General features: G+C 37.4%; 1 protein-coding gene across 5 annotated transcripts in view; it reads left to right on the top strand.

Moving 5' to 3' along the window:
• HERC6 (HECT and RLD domain containing E3 ubiquitin protein ligase family member 6) overlaps positions 1-20,102 on the top strand; it is a 71,230-nt gene that overhangs the window by 26,045 nt on the left and 25,083 nt on the right. For 3 of the 5 annotated variants that reach the window (XM_023553260.2, XM_023553258.2, XM_023553257.2), the window contains 4 exons: positions 1,995-2,149; positions 7,734-7,847; positions 8,166-8,273; positions 9,311-9,490. In XM_023553260.2, the coding sequence (XP_023409028.1) occupies positions 1,995-2,149; positions 7,734-7,847; positions 8,166-8,273; positions 9,311-9,490 (557 nt within the window). The remainder of the gene's footprint in view (positions 1-1,994; positions 2,150-7,733; positions 7,848-8,165; positions 8,274-9,310; positions 9,491-20,102) is intronic. The other 2 variants (XM_023553261.2, XM_023553259.2) reach the window with 1 other exon arrangement.

Genomic DNA, 20,102 nt, shown 5'->3' with positions numbered 1-20,102 from the left:
TAAACAAATATTAAACTTTGAGTTATTATTATTTTATTTTATTCAGTGGTATGGAATGCACTGAACCTGATCATAACAGTGTCAAGCTAATGCTCAAGGCTCAAAGCTTGAAAGATGCAAAGTACATATACAGTGAAATATAAGCCACCGTCCCCAGTTCCCTTCTCAAAAAGTAGTTTTAGATTCTAGTTTCTTGTGTAGCCTTGGAAAGATTATTTCTCTATATGTATTCAAATATACCCTTTCTGTTTTTTAGTGGCAGCATACCATTCACACTCTTCAACAACTTGCCTCTTCCCACTTAACAGTATATCATGGAGATCATTCCATTATAGGACCTGTGAACTACCTCATTTTATTTAATGTCTGAATCGTGTTCTATTGGGAGGATATACTATAATTTATGTTTAACTAGTCTCTTATTAATAGAGAACTGTTTCCAATCTTTTGCTGTTATAACAATGCTAAAATGCATTTCTTTGTACACATAAATTTACAAATGTAGAAAAAAATTCCAGGAAGCAAAATTACTGGGTCAAATTACATATATGTGCATTTTAAATTTTAATATGTTTTACCAAATGGTCCTCCATACAGATCAGGACCATCATGTCACCTAACTCTAAGGGGGTGCTATTCACACTGTAGTCTATGTAAATTGTGCCCCTGTATTGGGTAACATGGCAACCCTGATAGAAGGTGCACCAATTTATACTTCTATAAAAAAATTGAGAGTTAGCCCACATACTTTTCAACACAGTGTTATTAAACTTTGAACTTTGCCATTCTGGAAATAAAAGCTAACAACTCTTACTTTTAGTTTGCATTTCACCTGTCCTGGATGAGGTTGTGCTGGTTTTCTCATATTTCAGATCTATTTTTATATCATGTTCTGTGAACTGTCGGTTCCTTCTTCTTGCTCATATTTTCATTAGTTGTTAGTATTTTTCTTTTTTATTTAGGAGTTCTTTATCAATAATATGAGTCGCAAATGTTTTTTCCTAATGTTATTTTTTAAATTTTTTTACTTTGTAGTGTTTTTTTCATAGATAATTATTTCAAAAAATTGTATGCAGCCTAATTTTATTAACATTTTCTTGCATGGTTTCTGGGTTTGAGATCATACTTAGGAAGGTGTACCTCATTTTCATTTTTTTTTTTTAAATATCTCATGCTCCTACTAGAATTTTTATTGTTTCATTTTTATGTTTAAATCTTTAATCCATACGAGTTTTTCTTGGATATACTTTATTTTTTCTGGATCCCATTCAGAATGTCTCAACATGTTTACTGAAAGATCTGTTTTGTTCCCACTACTCTGTAATGCCATCTTTAGCATATAATAAAGTCTCATGTGTAGTAGGTTCATTTCTGGAATCTCTAGTCTGTTACACTGACTTGCCTTTCATGCATCTGGGCCATACTATAATTACGTTAGCTTGATAATGTATTTTAACATTTCGTAGGTTTGTTTTCTGAGGGTTGCCCTTGGGTACAGAAATCCAGGTTGTAACCTCAGTAATATAAAAATATAATTATCAAACTCTTTTTATACACTGTATATATCCGTATATACCAGGTGTTTATTTTTTACAGATTGAAAAGGTTCTTCATGACATATGGATTTAGATATAGATATATAGATATTTGCCTATATTTCAGACTTCATAGGCACCCTGTAGAATTGTCAGTTTAAAAATTATGAAATCAATTAAGTAATCAAATGCAAATTTGAACTATCAACAAATTTCTTCAGAATCTTGAATCCAGCTTTTAATTGTAATGATAGTTAATCAGGGAAAACATTTGGTTTTCCTTATATGTGAGAAATAAGTGTTGTTGTGGATGATTTCCTTAGAAAAGTTATTTTATGAGTTATCCCATCAAAAATATCGTCTATTTCTTACATTAAAGAATTCAGTAAAAACTGAGGGATTTTTTTTTTCTTTTTTTTTTTGGCCCATATTTATTGTTGCCAATTTTACACCCCTTAGAGAAGTGTTGGGCATCTTTGCACAAATCCTCTCTCAACACACTGGTCCAGATGCTTAGAACAGCCATCGTTTCTCAACTGAGTTGTTGGGCTGAAACCAGCCAGAGTCACTGTAATGTTAAAGCTCTCCTAGGAATGATGAACAAATTGTATAAGGTAAGGGTTCACTTAAAGGAATGTATATACCATTTTGCTAAATCAAAATCTAGGTCTCAGCCAGTTGTCTTCTTAAGAATCATGATGAGTCAATTATTATGGAATATAAAGTAATTATATTAATTTGTAAAGTAATATATACAAGGGAAATGTTTGAAAGAAAATAATTGGAGATTTAAAAGCTGAGAAGCCTCACGAGAACTTAGGAAGATGCTTTGTAATGGACTTCTTTCATTAAGAAAAAGCACACTGGAGACAGTGCCAAATACAACAGGAATGAATCTGACCAACATAGTGATGAGCAAAAGATCACATATTCTATGATTTCATATATATGAATTTCAAAAACAGGCAAAGCTAATCTACAGTGATAGAAGTCAAACTAGTAGTTATCTCTTGGAAGGGTGATTGACTTTGAGGGAGGCTGAGGAAGCCTGCTAGATGCTGCTCAAAGTGTTCCATGCCTTGATCTGGGCAGTGCTTACACAGGTGTATATGTACGTAAAAACTCTTCAAACTGTACATTAAAGATTTATGTACTTTATAACTCTGCAAGAATTAAATAAAAAGAGAAGAAAAAAGGTTTGCAGAGGACTGTGGCCTGAACAAAGCAAGGGTCCGATGAATAATGCTAAATCTTGTGATTCTAACAGTCCATATTAGAATGTTTGTTAAACCCCACTGTGGATCAGGTGAGGCCATGAGGACTTGGTGTCCACATGCTGTGCAGCCCTGGGAACATTTGGGCCACTCAGAGCGCAAGGTCTGTTCTAGCAGGGATACCTGGAGTCAGTGGCATCCTAAGTCACAGGGCTTGATTATACCGTCTTCATTCTACTTTGGGTGATTGTCTCAGTGAAATAGGAATTAAATTGTGCTCTTAACCAGAGCTAAGAACATAATATTCCAGAGGAGTTGACTGAATTCCCACAAAGATCAGGGATTCCCAGAGGACCTCTTAAATTTCAGAGATAGAGACCAGGGGTAAAAAAAAAAAGGGGGTAAGCCTGGTTATATACTGACTGGCGCTGACGTCAAACGCATCTAGAGCAGCGCTTTTCGAAATTTAATATGCATACTAATTACCTGAAGATCTTGTTAAAATGCAGATTCTGGTCCAGTAAGCCTGTTGTGGGGCCTAAGATTCTGCATTTCTAACAAGTTCCCAGGTGATGTCAATGCTGCCGGTCAAAGGACTGCACTCTGAGTAGAAAAGGTCAGTGTATAGAAATGAAGTTAATTTTGTTTAACCTTGTTTTTAGCAATCTTGCTAAATTCACCTGTTTATACTTACCTATTGATTCCTTTGGATTTTTTATGCATACGGTAATATTAATTGAGAGTAATCACAGTTTTATTTCTTTCTTTTTCTTAACTTACTTCACTGGCTTGAACCTCCAGTACAATGTTTTATAATCTTGTTCTTGATCTCGAAGGGAGAACTGTAACATTAAGTTTTATGTTTGCTGTGGGGTTTTTTAGAAACCTTTTAATGGGTGAGGAAGTTTCATTTTATTCCTATTTTGCTAAGAGCTTTTTTTTTTCATGAATGAACACTGAATTTTATTAAATTAGTTTCTGTATACAGATGGATTTTCAACTGCTGAACTAACCTTGCCTCCTTAAATTAGTCCCCCTTGCTCATGATATATTATGTTTTTCATATATATCAACAGATTCAGTTTGCTAATATTTTGTTTTGGATATTTGTATCTATGTTCATGAGAAAAATTGGCCTGTTACTTTACTTTCTCATAATATCCCTCCTGGGTTTCTGGATCAAGCTATCATGAAATGATACGGGAGGTATACCTTCTTTTTCTATGCTATGGAAGAGATTGTGTAATGGTGACATGAGTTTTCCTTGGATAATTGGTAGAATTAGTCTGTGAACTCTTTTGAATCTGGAGATTTCTCTGTGGGAATGCTTAAAATTATGAGTTTAACTCATTTCATAACTGGAGAATTGTTCAGATTTTCTATTTCTTGTGTCTGTTTTATTTTTCTTGAAATTTGTTTACCTAGGTTCTCAAATTTTCTCCTTTTTTAAAATTTTTTATTATGTCTTAGGTAGAAGTCTACAGCACAAATTAGTTTCTTTTTTAAAAACCTACACACAAATTGCATTGTGACATTGGTTGCAATCCCTGCAATGTGTCAGCGCTCTCCCGATTTTCCTTTCTACCCTAGGTTCTCCCTGTCTATTCGTCCAGTTTTCTTGCCCCTTCCTGCCTTCTCTTTACTTTTGGGCAGGTGCTGCCCATTTGGTTTTGTATATTTGATTAAACTAAGAACCACATTCCATAAGTGTGTCATTATTTGTTTTATAGGCCTGTCTAACTTTGGCTGAAAGGTAGTCTTCAGTAGTGGCTTCTGTTCTGAGTTAGCAGGTGTCTGGGGGCCGTAGTTTCTGGGGTTCTTCCAGTTTCTGTCACAACATTAAGTCTGGTCTTTTTGTGTGTGAATTTTGTGATCCCTGTCAGAGAGGTGGTGGTGATAGCCAGGCACCACCAGTTCTTCTGGGACTAATCTTTCCCCGTGTCTTTGGTTTTCTTCATTCTCCTTTGCTCTGAATGTGATGGGACCGATAGATGTATCTTAGATGGCCACTTCCAAGCTTTTAAGACCCTAGACGTTACTCACCAAAGAAGGCTGGAGAACATTTTCTTTACGAAGTATGTTATGTCGATTGACCTAGATGTTCCTCGAGACCATGATCCCCAGCCCTCAGCCCCAGTAATTTGGTCCCTCAAGGTGTTTGGATGTGTCTAGGAAGCTTCTGTGACTTTGCCTTGGTCAGGTTGTGCTGACTTCCCCTATATTGTATGTTGTCTTTACCTTCACCAAAGTTAGCACTTGTCAACTGTCTAATTGGTGATTTCTCCTCCCTTCCTCATAACCATCGAAGATTGTTTTTTCCTGTGTGTAAATCTTTTCTTGGTTTTTATATAGTGGTCTCATACAATATTTGTCCTGTCGTGACTGACTTCTTTCACCCAGCATAATGCCCTCCAGATTAATCCATGTTGTGAGATGTTTCTCAGATTCATTGTTGTTCTTTATCCTTCCAAAGTATTCTATTGTGTGTATGTGCCATAACTGATCTATTCATCTATTGATGAGCACTGAGTTGTCTCCATCTTTTTACTATTGTGAATAATGCTGTAGTGAACATGGGTGTGTGTATGTCTATTTGTGTGATGGCTCTTATTTCTCTAGGATATAGTCCTAGGAGTGGAATTGGTGGATAGTATGGTATTTCTACTTCCAGTTCTTTAAGGAGACACCATATTATTTTCCATAGTGGTTGTACCATTTTACAATCCTGCCAACAGTGCCTAAGAGTTCCAAATCTCCCCGCAACCTCTCAACATTTGTTATGTTCTGTTTTTTTGATTAGTGCCAGTAATGCCGGTGTGAGATAGTATCTCATTGTAGTTGATTTGCATTTCTCTAATGGCTAAGGATCAAGAGTATTTCCTCAAGTGTCTGTTAGCTACTTGAATGTCTTCTTTGGTGAAGTGTCTGTTCATATCCTTTGCCCATTTTTTAATTGGGTTATTTGCATTTTTGCTGTTGAGATGTTGAAGTGTTCTATAGATTTTAGATATTAGAGCTTGAATACGTCATAGCCAAAATTTTTTCCACAGTCTGTAGGTTCTCTTTTTATTCTTTTGGAGAAGTCTTTTGATAAGCGTGTTTAATTTTTAGGAACTCCCAGTTATCTAGTTTATCTTCTGGTGTTTATGCCTTCTTAGTTACGGTTTGTTTTCTAATTATGCCATGTATTAGGGCCCTTAGCGTTGTTCCTATTTTTTTTCCATGATCTTTATAGGTTTAGGTTTTATATTTAGGTCTTTGATCCATTTTGAGTTAGTTTTTGTGTATGGTGTGAGGTATGGGTCTTTTCTCCATTTAATGGACTTTGATCCTTTATCAAAGATCAGCTGGTCATAGGTGGATGGATTTACCTCTGGGTTCTTGATTCTGTTCCATTGGTCTATGTGTCTGTCATTGTAACTGTATCAGGCTGTTTTGACTATGGTGGCTGAATACTAGGTTCTGAGATCAGGTAGTGGAATGCCTCCTACTTTGTTCTTTTTTCTTCAGTAATGCTTGGCTTATCTGGGGCCTCTTTCCTTTCCATATAAATTTGATGGTTAGTTTTTCCATCTCATTAAAGAATGCTCTTAGTATTTGGATCGAGATTACATTATATCTACGGAGTGCTTTGGGTAGAATTGTCATTTTCACAAGGTCGAGTCTTCCTCTCTGTGAGCATGGTATGTTTTTCCATTTATGCAGGTCTGTTTTGGTTTCTAAGTAGTGTTTTGTAGTTCTCTTTGTATAGGTCTTTTACATCCCTGGTTAGATTTATTCCTAAGTAGTTTATCCCTTTAGGGGCTATTATAAATAGCATTGTTTTCCTGATTTCCTTTTTGAAGCTCTCTTTGTTGGCGTATAGGAATCCAACTGATTTTTGTATGTTGAGCTTGTATCCTGCTACTCTGCTGAGTCTTTCTGTTAGTTCCAGTAATTTTCTTGTGGAATTTTTGGGGTTCTCTATGTATAGGATCGTATGTCTGTGAATGGGGATAGTTTTATTTCTTCCTTTCCAATTTGGTTGCCCGTTTTTTCTTTTTCTTGCCTTATTGCTCAAGCTAGGACTTTCAGCACAATGTTAAATAGGAGTGGTGATAGAGGGCATCTTTGTCTTGTTCCTGTTCGCAGAGGGAATGCTTTTAGCCTCTCTCCATTGAGAATGATGTTGACTGTTGGTTTTGTAGAGATGCCCTGCAAATTTTATCTTTCAATCTCATTACAATCTGTAGTTCCCCCTGCCATTGTCATTCCTGATGTTAGTAATTTTGCATTTTCTTTTCTCCCCTTCGATCAGTCTTACCAGAAAGGGGTTTTTTTTTATTCTTTTTTAAAGAGCCAGCCTTTTTGTTTGTCGAGCCCCTCTCCTGTTCATACGTTTTTTATTTCCTTAATTTATAGTTCTACCTTTCTTGTTTTCTACCTTATGTCTTTTGGATTAGTTTGTTGCAACAGAGGCTCAGATCATTGATTTTCAGCCATTACTTTCTCTGAGAAGCCTCCTTGAACCTCTTAAGTCCTTCCCCGTTTATAAGATTTCTCACATTCTACCCTAGATGCCCGTTTATTGTCATTATTACCCACTAGACCATGCGTTGGCAATCCATGAGCCAGTCTTTCGTTTTTTTAAGTAAAATTTCATTGGAATACATTTGTGCACATTTGCTTATGTATTGTCTATGGCTGCTTTTTTACTATTGTTGCAGAGTTGAAAGGTTGTGACAGAGACTATGTGGTCCTCAAGCCTAAAATATTTACTGTCTGACTGTTTAAGAAGATGTTTGCCAACACCTGCACTGAACAATAACTTGTGCAGGACCAGCTTAAGCTGGACAAGGACCATTATCTTATAGTTTGTCCCATGCCTGACAAATGTGCAAATTAATTAATACATATATAATGAATTAATAATGAATACATATATGTCATATATTAAATTACTTATTGATACAAAATGAAATTCACAGGTCACGTTTTTTTTAAGGTAAACAAAGCTAACACTCAACTGCCTGAAAATGCTTTCAACATAGATGAACTCACCAACTCGCTCGACTTTGTTGTAGATAGAGCCAGAGTATTCTTTCGGAGTAAAAACCTGGTAAGAATAACATTTGTACCTCAGAAAATTCTCATATTTTAAAAAGGACGCATTAGTAATTGTGCAGGTATCCCTCTGATAAATCAAGATTTGAAAAATTTCTCATTGCAATTCCAAATTTGCAAAATTAGATGATTGTTAAAAACTTGAACACCTTTCATTTGCAAAACAAATACATTTTTAAAGAAATTTGTTTCTTGGCAATTTGGATTCTTAAGAACAGATCCTGAAAGAGGGAACAAATTTTAGGTAATAAGGTAAAGGAATGATGTTTTCCTTTTTTAATTATCAAAACTATTGTGTCTGTTTATTTTTTAGGTACCTGCAGATAACATCAGTCCAGTTATTTTCAGTGACTTTCCATTTGTCTTTAATTTTCTCTCCAAGATGAAATTGTTCACAGCTGATTCATTTATAAAAATGCAGGTATGTGTGCCTACTTTCAACTTTTTTATTATGTAAAATTTCACACATACACAATGAACCCCAAGATTCAATAGTTATCAGTATTTTGCCACACTTGCTTCATCTTTCACTTTTGTTGTTTTGGTAGTTACTGTTTTTGAAGGATTTTAAAGTAACTCCCAGGCCCAATTTCTTTTCACCTCGCCACACTTCATTGCATTTTGTCTAGTTGTCCCACTCTTGTTCATACTGAGATTTATCAATAGATTCAGGTGGTGACCACAGGATTCTTCCATTGTAAAGTTTCCCATCAGCTTTTTATTTAATAATTTCATTCACTTATGAACTTTGCCTATATATAATCTTTTGTTAAGGTTTGCAAAGTAGCGATATTTCTAATCCTATCATTCCTTCCGAAATCATTAACCAGAGTTTTCTAAAGAACTGTTCGTCATAAGTCAGGGTTATTTGGTTACCCTGAAAAACCATTCACATAGGAAAGGTGGTGTAATGCTTAATCCTTTCCCTTTAGTTACCAGTTTTCATAGGGAGCAGTTGGTGTTGAAGTAACTTTTAATGGTGTTGAATAGGATTTTATTTCTCTTTATTTCTGAGTGTATCTTTATTTGAATATCAGTAAGGACTTGAGTATTTTTTAAAACTTGGCTGACTTTGTTTTTTTGTTTTGCTTTGTTTGTTTTTTGCTTTTGTTTCAAATGCTTAAATACCCTTTTGCCAATGCAAGCCCCTTCATCTGGTTCCCTTGTCTATAATTCTTCAAAAGCTTCCTTGTTTTCTGGCACAATAAGGTGTCCCAGCCTCATCTTATACAAGTTCTGTCCCGGAGCTGGAATTAGTTATTGCTGCAAGGAGCCCTGACTCCCTTTCAGAGGGAAAGGCATTTATAAGTCATGATCTAGTCACCATAATGCTCATTACAACTGAGTTGCCATTATTTCTAGGACATCTCAGTGGATAGAACTTGAACTTACATATTTTCATAAGTAGGAAAAAAATCATTACTTCTTAATAATTCCAATTCAAATTTAACATTACAGCCTCTGCTTCTGGCCTTAAAAGAGCAACTAGGAAACTTGCTCTTACACGAACAAACAAGCAACACTAGCAACGACAGTAAAAACAAAACAAGAAAATTGGATACTGTATGTGAAACAGCTGTTTTCAGATATTGGGACAATAGGCAGTTCATTATCCCCAAGAAAGGGAAGACAAACAAGGTAAATTCAATGATTGCCTTGGTTTCCTGCCTGGAGGCAATTTCTAGACCTCGGTACAGAGTGGGGAACTCAAGCAGAGTGTGGTTAAAAAACAAAACAAAACAAAACAAAACCATTGCCGTCAAATCAATTCTGACTAATAGTGACCCTACAGAACAGAGTAGAACTGCCTCGCAGGGTTTCCAAGGAGCGCCTTGTGGATTAGAACTGCCCATCTAGAGTATGGTAGCCTCCCTAAATTGAGTAGTCAAAGATCAGTGACTGGAGAAGCTGAGGTGGCAGAATTTGTGGAGCAAACTACAAGATGGAAGGGAACTATGTAGAGATAGCTCTAGAAATCTGAATGGGTGTACCCTGAATGTCTGCCTGAATAACAATCTGGGCATATAGAAGGCAAAACCCCACAAGGCTGGTCAAAGAACAACTGTCAGTAAGCTAATAACTGAGCAATTACCAGAGCTTGCACAGGCTGGGAGACACTGAAATTCAAAGCATCCATAGTAAAAGCACCTCACTGAACACTCAGGACAATCATAGAGACTCCAGAAGGGTCACACCTTTGCATTAAGGCTAAACTAGTCCTAGGGTCCTTGATGTCATTCCACAACCCTTCTGGCCTTTGGTTATTAGTGTTCAATGTGTCAAATCTATTCTTGAGATGGTCTCTAAATTCAAGTGGGATATACTCAAGGTCATACTTTGCCTCTCGTGAACTTGCTTTAATTTTCTTCAGCTTCAACTTGAACTTGCATATGGGCAGTTAATGGCCTGTTCTGCTGTCAGCCCCTGGCCTTGTTCTTACTGATGATATTGAGCTTCTCCATCACCTCTTTCCACAGATGTAGTCAATTTGATTCCTGTGTATTCACTCTGGTGAGGTCCATGTGTATAGTCACCATTTGTATTGTTGAGAAAGGTATTTCCAGCGAATAGGTTACTGGTCTTGCAAAATTCTATCATGCAATTTCCGGCATCGTTTCTATCAAACATAGCAATAATTGTGAGGATGGTGCAGAATGTGTTTCATTCTGTTGTACATAGGGTCGCTATGAGTCAAAACCAACTCAACAGCACCTAACAACAATATCAGTCCTATAGTAAAGGTTAATGTAGCTTTGCTCTAAAAAAGCATAAAATCAAGTCTGACTGAAAGCAATCTATGAATTCAATGCAATCCCCACCAAAATTCCAACGGCCTTCTTTACAGAAATAGAAAAGCCAATCCTCAAATTTATATGGAAGGTCAACGGACCTCTAATAGCTAAAGCAATCTTGAAGAAGAAGAATAAAGTAGGAGGACTCACACTTCGTGATTTCAAAACATACTATAAAGCCACAGTAATTAAAACAGCCTGGTACTGGTATAATAACAGACATCTAGACCAATGGAATGGAATTGAAAGTCCAGGAATAAGTCCATACATCTATGGTCAACTGATTTTCAGCAAGGGCGCTAAGTTCATGCAATGGGGAAAGAAGAATCTCTTTAATGAATGGTGCTGGGAAAATTGGATTCCAATATACACAAGAATGGATCAAGATGCATGCCTCACACCATACACAAAAACCAATTCAAAATGAATCAAGGACCTAAACATGAAAAAATAAAATCATGAAATTCTTAGAAGAAAATAGGGGGAAGTGGCTAAAGGGCCTAATTTTTTTATGATGGGTTATCAGATATGACAATAAAAGCACTAACAGCAAAAGACAGAATAGATAAATGAGACTTCTGAAAATTAAATAATTTTGTTCATCAAAGGACTAATCAAGAAGGTGAAAAGACAACATACAGATTAGGAGAAAATTCTCGGGAACCACATATCAGATAAGGGTCTAATATCCAAAATACATAAAATTCTTTTACAAATCATCAGCAGAAACACAACCGAATCAAAAATGGACTAAGGGCTTCAACAAACATATCACCAAAGAGGGTATTCAAATGGCCAACATGCATATGAAAAGATGCTCAACATCATTAGCTGTTACAAAGATGCAAATCAAAACTACAATGTGATATCAACTCACCCCCATTAGAATGGAAATGACAAAAAAAAAAAAAAAAAAAGGAAAACAGCAGGTGTTGATAAGGTTGTGGAGAAACCAGAACCTTCATCCACTTCTCCTGGGAATGTAAAATTGTACAGCCATTGTGGAAAACAGTTTGACAGTTCCTCAATAAGTTGAACATTGTTATATATTGAGTTATGTCCCCCAGAAATATGTGTCAACTTGGCTAGGCCATGATTCCCAGTATTGTGTGATTGTCCACCATTTTGTCATCTGATGTGATTTTCCTATGTGTTATAAATCCTACCCCTGTGATGTTAATGAGGCAGGATTAGAGGTAGTTATGTTAATGAGGCAGGACTCAATCTACAAGATTGGGTTGTATCTTGAGTCAATCTCTTTTGAGATAGAGAGAAGTGAGCAAAGAGACAGGGGACCTCATACTGCCAAGAAAGCAGAACCTGAAACAGAGCAAGTCCTTTGGACCCTGAGATCCCTGTGCAGAGAAGCTCCTAGACCAGGGGAGGACTGAAGATAAGGACCTTTCCCCAGAACAACAGAGAGAGAAAGTCTTCCTCCTGGAGCTAACACCCTGAATTGGGACTTCTAGACTGTGAGAGAATAAATTTCACTTTGTTAAAGTGGTCCATGTGTGGTATTTCTGTTACAGCAGCACTAGATAATTGAGACAAACATAGAACTACCATATAACCCAGTAACCCCAATGCTAGGTATATACACAGAAGAAGTGAAGGTAGGAACACAAACAGAACCCTGTACACCAATGTTCATTGCAGTATTTCTCACAATAGCCAAAAAATGTAAACAACCAAAATGTCCATCAACAGATGAATGGATAAATAAAATGTGGCATATGCAAACAAAAGAATATTATTTAACCATAAAGAGAAATGAATTTCTGATACATGCCACAACATGGATGAACCCAGAAAACATCATGCTGAGCTAAATAAGTCAGTCACAAAGGGACAACTATTGTATGGTCTTATATGAAATAAATATATAGAAACCAAAGATTATTAGTGGTTATTAGGGTGGGAATTTCCATTCTTCACAATGTTATCCATGATTTGTTATGATCCATGAAGTCAAATGCCTTTGCCTAATCAATAAAACACAAGTAAACATCTTTCTGGCATTCCTTGCTTTCAGCCAAGATCCATCTGCAATCAGCAATGATATCCCTCATTCTACATCCTCTTCTGAAGCTGGCTTGAATTTCTGGCAGTTCCCTGTCAATGTACTGCTGCAGCCATTTTTGAATTATCTTTAGCAAAATTTTACTTACATATGATATTAATGATATCGTTCAATAATTTCTGCGTTCCATTGGATCACCTTTCTTTGGAATGGGCACAAATAAGGATCTCTTCCAGTCAGTTGGCCAGGTAGATGTCTTCCAAATTTCTTGGCATTTCAAAGAATGGAAATTCCAGAACACTTCAGTGTGCTCCTGAGGAACCTGTTCATAGACCAAGAAGCAGTTCTAATAGAAGGGGATACTACGTAGTTTAAAATCAGAAGATGTGTGTGTCAAGGTTGTGTTCTTTCACCATATTTATTCAATCTGTATGCTGAGCTATTATCTGAGAAGCTGGACTATATGAAGAAGAATGTAACATCAGGACTGGAGGAAGAATTATTAACAACCTGCAATATGCAGATGACACAACCTTGATTGCTGAAAGTGAAAAGGACTTGAAGCACTTACTGATGAAGATCAAACACTACAGACTTCAGTTTGGATCATACCTCAACATAAAGAAAATAAAAATCCTCACATTTGGACCAATAAGCAACATCATGATAAACGGAGAAAATATCGAAGTTGTCATTTTACTTGGATCTACAATTAACGCCTGTGGAAACAGCAGTAAAGAAATCAAACAACGTCACCAGACTGAGTCCAGCACAACTAGATGGTGCCTGGCTGCCACCACCAACTGCTCTGGCAGGGATCACAATAGAGGTCCCGGACAGAGCTGTAGAAAAATGTAGAACAAAATTCTAACTCAAATAAAGAAGAAGAAAAAAAAAGACCAGACTTACTGGTCTGACAGAGGCTGGAGAAACACTGAGAGAGTGGCCCTGGACACCCTTTTAGCTCAGAAATCAAGTCATTCCTGATGTTTACTCTTCAGCTAAAGATTAGATAGGCCCATAAAACAAAGCGAGACTAAGTGGGCACACCAGCCCAGGGGCAAGGATGAGAAGGCAGGACGGGACAGGAAAGCTGGTAATGGGGGGATTAGCGGTCGAGAAGGGGAGAGTGTTGACATGCCGTGGGGTTGACAACCAATGTCACAAAACAGTATGTGTATTAATTGTTTAATGAGAAGCTAGTTCGCTCTGTAAACCTTCAACTAAAGTACAATTAAAAAAAAATCAAAGAACATAGTATTGCATTGAGCATATCTGCTGCAAAAGACCTCTGTGAAGTGTTAAAATGCAAAGTGTCACTTTGAGGACTAAGATGCGCTTGACTCAAGCCATGGTATTTTCAATCACCTCATATGTATGTGAAAGCTATACAATGAATAAGGAAGACCAAAAAATAATCAATGCCTTTGAATTATGGTGTTGACAATGAATATGGAATAGAATGAACAAATCTGTCTTGGAAGAAGTATAGCCAGAATGCTCCTTAAAAATGAGGATGGCAAGACTTCGTCTCATGTACTTTGGACATGTTATCAGGAGGGACCAGTCCCTGGAGAAGGACTTCATGCTTAGTAAAGTAAAGGGTCAGTGAAGAAGAGGAAGACCCTCAAAGAGATGAACTGACACAGTAGCTGCAACAATGGACTCAAAACATAGCAAAAATTATGGGGATAGCACAGAACCAGGCAGTATTTCCTTCTGTTGTACATAGAGTGGCTATGAATTGAAACTGACTTGAACTCCAAACACCTGGCAACAACAATAACAACCTGGGAAGAGAGGGTGGGAGAAAGGAAAAGTTTTTATGTAGGGGGCACTGAGTTTATGTTAATGGTTGGGATGGTTGAGGAAAGGATAGTGAGAATGGTTGTACAAGTTGAAGAGTGTAATCAATGTCACTGAATTGCACATGCAGAAGTTGTTGCGATGGTGTATGTTTTATTTATATTTTCACCACAATAAGAAAAAAAAAATGCAAGACTGAGATGGGTCAAGCTGATCTGCAAGTAATTCAGGTATTTGTCAGAACAAAATTCAGTACTCTTTAAAGGAAGACTACAAAATCTAAACACTCAGCTATGTAACTCTTCCATGTCTGGCAACCAATCAAAATTTACTAGACGTGCAAAGAAGCACAGAATGGGGAAAAAAGGAAGAGATGAACAGAAAGAAAAGCTGAAAGAAATAAACAGTGGGACGTTATTAAGGAGTCTATTGTTGTTAGTTGCCATCGGGTCAATTCTGACTCACAGAGACCCCTTCTGTGCAGAGTAAAACTGCACCGTAGAGTTTTCAAGGCTGTAACCTTTTGGAAGCAGATCACCAGGTCTGTCTTTTGAGGCACCTCTGGGTGGGTTTGAACTACTAACCTTTCAGCTAGCAGCCGAGTGCTGTAATGGTTAAGATTGTATGTCAGTTCAGCTGGGCCATGATTCTCAGTGTTTTTATGTGATCACTCCCATGATGGAATATGCTGTGAGTAGCCAAGCAGTTGAAAGGGAGTTTCCTTGAAGACATGGCCTGCATCTGAAAAATAAGCAGATGTTCTGGCCTTTTGCTTGCTCTGGATCCTGCAGGTGCCCCCTGTTTGTCTGACCTCTGGTTCTTGGGACTTGAGCTATCAGCTTATCTGTGCATCTTCGGATTCATCAATATTCACAACCTCTGAGTGGAGCCCTGCTGTCCAACCTGCTGATCTTGGGTTCTCCAGCCACTGTGGCTACATGAATCGGGAGAAGCCTCTATCCTAATCCATGGACTTGGGACATTCCAGCCATTTTTTTTGATATAAATCTCTCTCTGTATCTATATTTATACGCTTTACTGGTTTTGCTTTTCTAGAGAACCCAGCCTAAGATAAGTGCTTAACCGTTTGTGCTACCCAGGGACTCTTATTAGGTAGGCAGTATAACATGTTTCATTTAAAAGTCTCAAAAAGAGAGAGGTACTGTCTACCCACTCGAATGGCTATAGTTAAAATTTCTGACAATATCAAGTGTTTCCAAGGATTTAAAGCTAATGGAACTCTTGTGTGTTGCTTGCTGGTAGGAATAGAAAATGGTACAACTTTGTAAAACAGTCTGGTAGTTTCTTATCAAGTGAGACCTATATTTACCCCTTGTTGTGGTTGTTAGGTGCTGTGGAATACAATTTTTGACTCATAATGATACCACATGACAGAGTAGAACTGCCCCATAGGGTTTTCTTGGATATAATCTTTACGGAAGTAAATCCCCAAGTCTTTCTCCCAGGGATCCATTGGGTGGATTTGAACTGCCACCCTTTTGTATAGTAGCCAAACACTTAAATGTTGTGTCACCAGGGCTCCTCTATATTTACCTTATGACTCAGCAATTCCACTTCTAAATATTTACCCCAGAGATGTGAAAACTTGACCACACAAAGACCTGTACATGGATGTTCACAGAAGCTTTATTCATAATAGCTCTAATTTGGAAATAGTCCAAACGTCCATCAACAGATAAATGGATAAACAAACTGATATAACCATACGATGGAATTTATTCAGCAGTAAAGAGGTCCATGGATCGCCAACACATGGTCTAATGGGTAATAATGACAAGTAACCAGGTATCTGGCGTATAGTGTGAGAAATCTTGTGATTGGGGAAAAATTTAAGGGGTTCAAGAAGGCTTCACAGAAGAAGCAATTCCTGAAAATCCATGATCTAAGTCTCCATCACAACAGCTAAGTCACTGATATTTCAAACACCAGCAGGGACACCCATAGTGGACACATTGCAGTGGAGCTTTCCGAATAAGAGAGAATCTACTATCTACTTCTAAAAAAAAAAAAAAATTGGCTGGTGGAAACTTTATGAATAGCAGCAAAACATTGTCTGATATACTGCTGCAATATGAGCCCCTCAAGTTGGGAGGCACGCAAAATACAACTGGGGAAGACCTGCCTCCTCAAAGTAGAGTCGACTGTAATGATGTGGATGGCATTGAGCTTTCGAAGCCTTCATTTGCTGGTATGGCACTGAGAAGAAACAGCTGCAAACATCCATTAATAATAAGAACATGGAATGTATGAAGTATGAGTCTAGGAAAATTGGAAGTTGTTAAAAATGAAATGGAATGCATAAAGATCAATATCGTAGGCATTAGTGAGTTGAGATGGACTGGTATTGGTCATTTCGAATTGGACAATCATGTGTTCTACAATGCTGGGAATGACAAAATGAAGAGGAATGGCATTGCATTCATTGTCAAAAAGGACGTTTCAAGATCTATCCTGAAATACAACACTGTCAGTGATAAGATAATATCTATATGCCTACGGGAAGACCAGTTAATACAACTATTATTCTAATTTATGCACCAACAACTAATGTCAAAGATGAAGAAATCGAAGAGTCTTACCAATTTCTACAGTCTGAAATTAATCAAATACACAATCAAAATGCATTGATAATTGCTGGTGATGGGAATGGGAAAGTTGGAAACAAAGAAGGAACATCAGTGGTTAAAAAAACAGTGTTAGTGATAGAAACAACACCAGAGATCAAATGATAGAATTTTGCAAGACCAATGACTTATTCATTGGAAATACCATTTTTCAACAACATAAATAGCAACTATACACATAGACGTCACTGGATGAAATACACAGGAATCAAATTGACTACATCTGTGAAAAGAGACAACGGAGAAACTCAATATTATCAGCCAGAACAAGGCCATGGATTAACTTCAGAACAGACCGTCAATTGCTCATATGCAAGTTCAAGTTGAAGCTGAAGAAAATTAAAACAAGTGCACAAGAGCCAAAGTACAACCTTGAGTATATCCTACCTGAATTTAGAGACCATCTCAAGAGTAGATTTGACACATTGAACAGTAATGACCAAAGATTAGACTGATTGTGGGATGACATCAAGGATGTCACATGTGAAGAAAGCAAAAGGTCATTAAAAAGACAGGAAAGAAAGAAAAGAACAAAATGGATGTCAGAAGAGACTCTAAAACTTACTCTTGAATGTAGAGTAGCTAAAGCAAGTGGAAGAAATGACGAAGTAAAAGAGCTGAACAGAAGATTTCAAAGGGCAGCTGGAGAAGATAAAGTATTATAATGAAATGTGCAAAGGATTGGAGTTAGACAACCAAAAGGGAAGAAAATCCTCAGTATTTCTCAAGCTGAAAGAGCTGAAGAAAAGATTCCAGCCTTGATTTGCAATACTGAAGGATTCTACGGGGAAAATATTGAACTATGGAGGAAGCATCCAAAGAAGATGGAAGGAACAGAGTCACTACACAAAAAAGAATTGGTAGGCATTCAACCATTTCAGGAGGTAGCATAGGATCAGAAACTGCTGGTGCTGAAGGAAGAAGTCCAAGCTGCACTGAAGACATTGGCGAGAAACAAATGTCCAGGAGTTGATGGAATACCAATCAAGATGTTTCAACAAATGGATGCAACACTGGAAGCACTAAGTCATCTATGCCAGGAAATTTGGAATACTCTACCTGGCCAACTAACTGGAAGAGTTCCATATTTGTGTTCATTCCAAGGAAAGGTGATCCAACAGAAGGCACAAATAATCAATCAATATCATTAATATCACAAGCAAGTAAAACTTTGTGAAGATAATTCAAAAACAGTTGCAGCAGTGCATTGATAGGGAACTGCGAGAAATTCAAGCCAGATTCAGAAGAGAACATGGAAAGAGGGTTATCATTGCTGATGTGAGATGGATTTTGGCTGAAAGCAGAGAATACCAGAAAGATGTTTCCCTGTGTTTTATTGAATATGCAAAGGCATTCAACTGTGTGGATCATAACAAATTATGGATAACATCGTAAAAAATGGGAATTCCAGAACACTTAATTGTGCCCATGAGACACCTGTGCATAGACCAAGAGGCAGTCGTGCAGACAGAACAAGGGGATACTATGTGGTTTAAAGTCAGGAGTGGTTTGCATCAGGGTTGTATCCTTTCACTATACTTATTCAATCCGTGTGCTGAGTATTAATCGGAGAAGCTGGACTATATGAAGAACAGGGCATCAGGATTGGAGGAAGACTTATTAACAACCTGTGATATGCAGATGACACTACCTTGCTTGCAGAAAGTGAAGAGGACTTGAAGCACTCACTGATGGAGATCAAAGATCATAGCCTTCAGTATGGATTACGCATCAACATAAAACTAAAATCCTCGCAACTGGACCAGTAAGTGACATAACAATAAACAGAGAAAAGATTGTTGTGAAGAATTTCATTTTGCTTGGATCCATAGTCAACACCCATGGAAGCAGCAGTCAGGAAATCAAATGACTTATTGCATTGGGAAAAAAAAAAAAAAAAAAATTGCATTGGGCAAGCCTGATGCAAAAGAACTCTTTAAAGTGTTAAAAAGCAAAGACGTCATTTTGAGGACTAAGATGCGCCTGACCCAAACCATGGTGCTTTCAATCGCCTTACTTGCATGCAGAAGCTGGATGATGAATAAGGAAGACTGAAGAAGAATTTATGTCTTTGAATTATGGCATTGGCAATGAATATTGAATAGACCATGGACTGACAGAAGAACAAACAAATGTGTCTTGGAAGAAGTGCACCCAGAACACTCCTTAGAAGCGAGGATGGCAAGACTTCATCTCACATACTTTGGACATGCTATCAGGAGGGACCAGACCCTGGAGAAGGACAGCATGCTTAGTAAAGTAGAGGGTCAGCCAAAAAGAGGAAGACCCTCAATGAGATGGGCTGACACAGTGGCTGCAACAACGGGCTCAAACATAGCAATGATTGTGGGGGTAGCACAGGACCAGGCAGTGTTTCATTTTGTTGTAACTAGGGTCACTGTGAGTCAGAACCAACTTGACAGCACCTAACAACAATAACAAGAATTAAAATTTACCATTTTTTTCTACTTTATCTGTCTGAGATTATTAAATTCCCCTATTACTAATGTGACTTCTTCTGTTTTTCTTCCATCTGCTGTTATTCCTGTTCTGTGAACTTTACTGCTGTTATTTGGTTCATAACCCATTCCCGTCAAGTCAATTATTACTCATATTGACCCTATAGAACAGATTAGAACTGCCCCATACTGTTTGGATGGCTGTAGTTTTTAAGGAAGCAGATTGCCACATCTTTCTCCCTTAGAGCAGCTGGTGAGTTCGAACCACCTACCTTTCAGTTAGCAGCCATGTGCTTAATCACAGTGCCATTAAGCCTCCTTTATTTGGCACATAGACAGGTATTGATAATTGTTATATTTTCATTGTAATTTGTGAATTATCATTTACATTATAATTTAGTATTACACTGTGTTCCCTTCCCTTTTTAAATCTCTTTTTGACTTGACTGTCTGCTATCCAAATCTAATTTTGCATTTACATTATATACCATTGCCCTTTCCTTGCTTTGCTTTGGGTTGTGTTTAATA

The sequence above is a fragment of the Loxodonta africana genome, chromosome 5 (genome assembly GCF_030014295.1).
Source record: "Loxodonta africana isolate mLoxAfr1 chromosome 5, mLoxAfr1.hap2, whole genome shotgun sequence".
In the NCBI taxonomy this organism is placed as follows: Eukaryota; Metazoa; Chordata; class Mammalia; order Proboscidea; family Elephantidae; genus Loxodonta; species Loxodonta africana.
The sequence above is the reverse complement of the archived record's forward strand: the minus strand, read 5'-3'. Positions and strand labels throughout refer to the sequence as shown.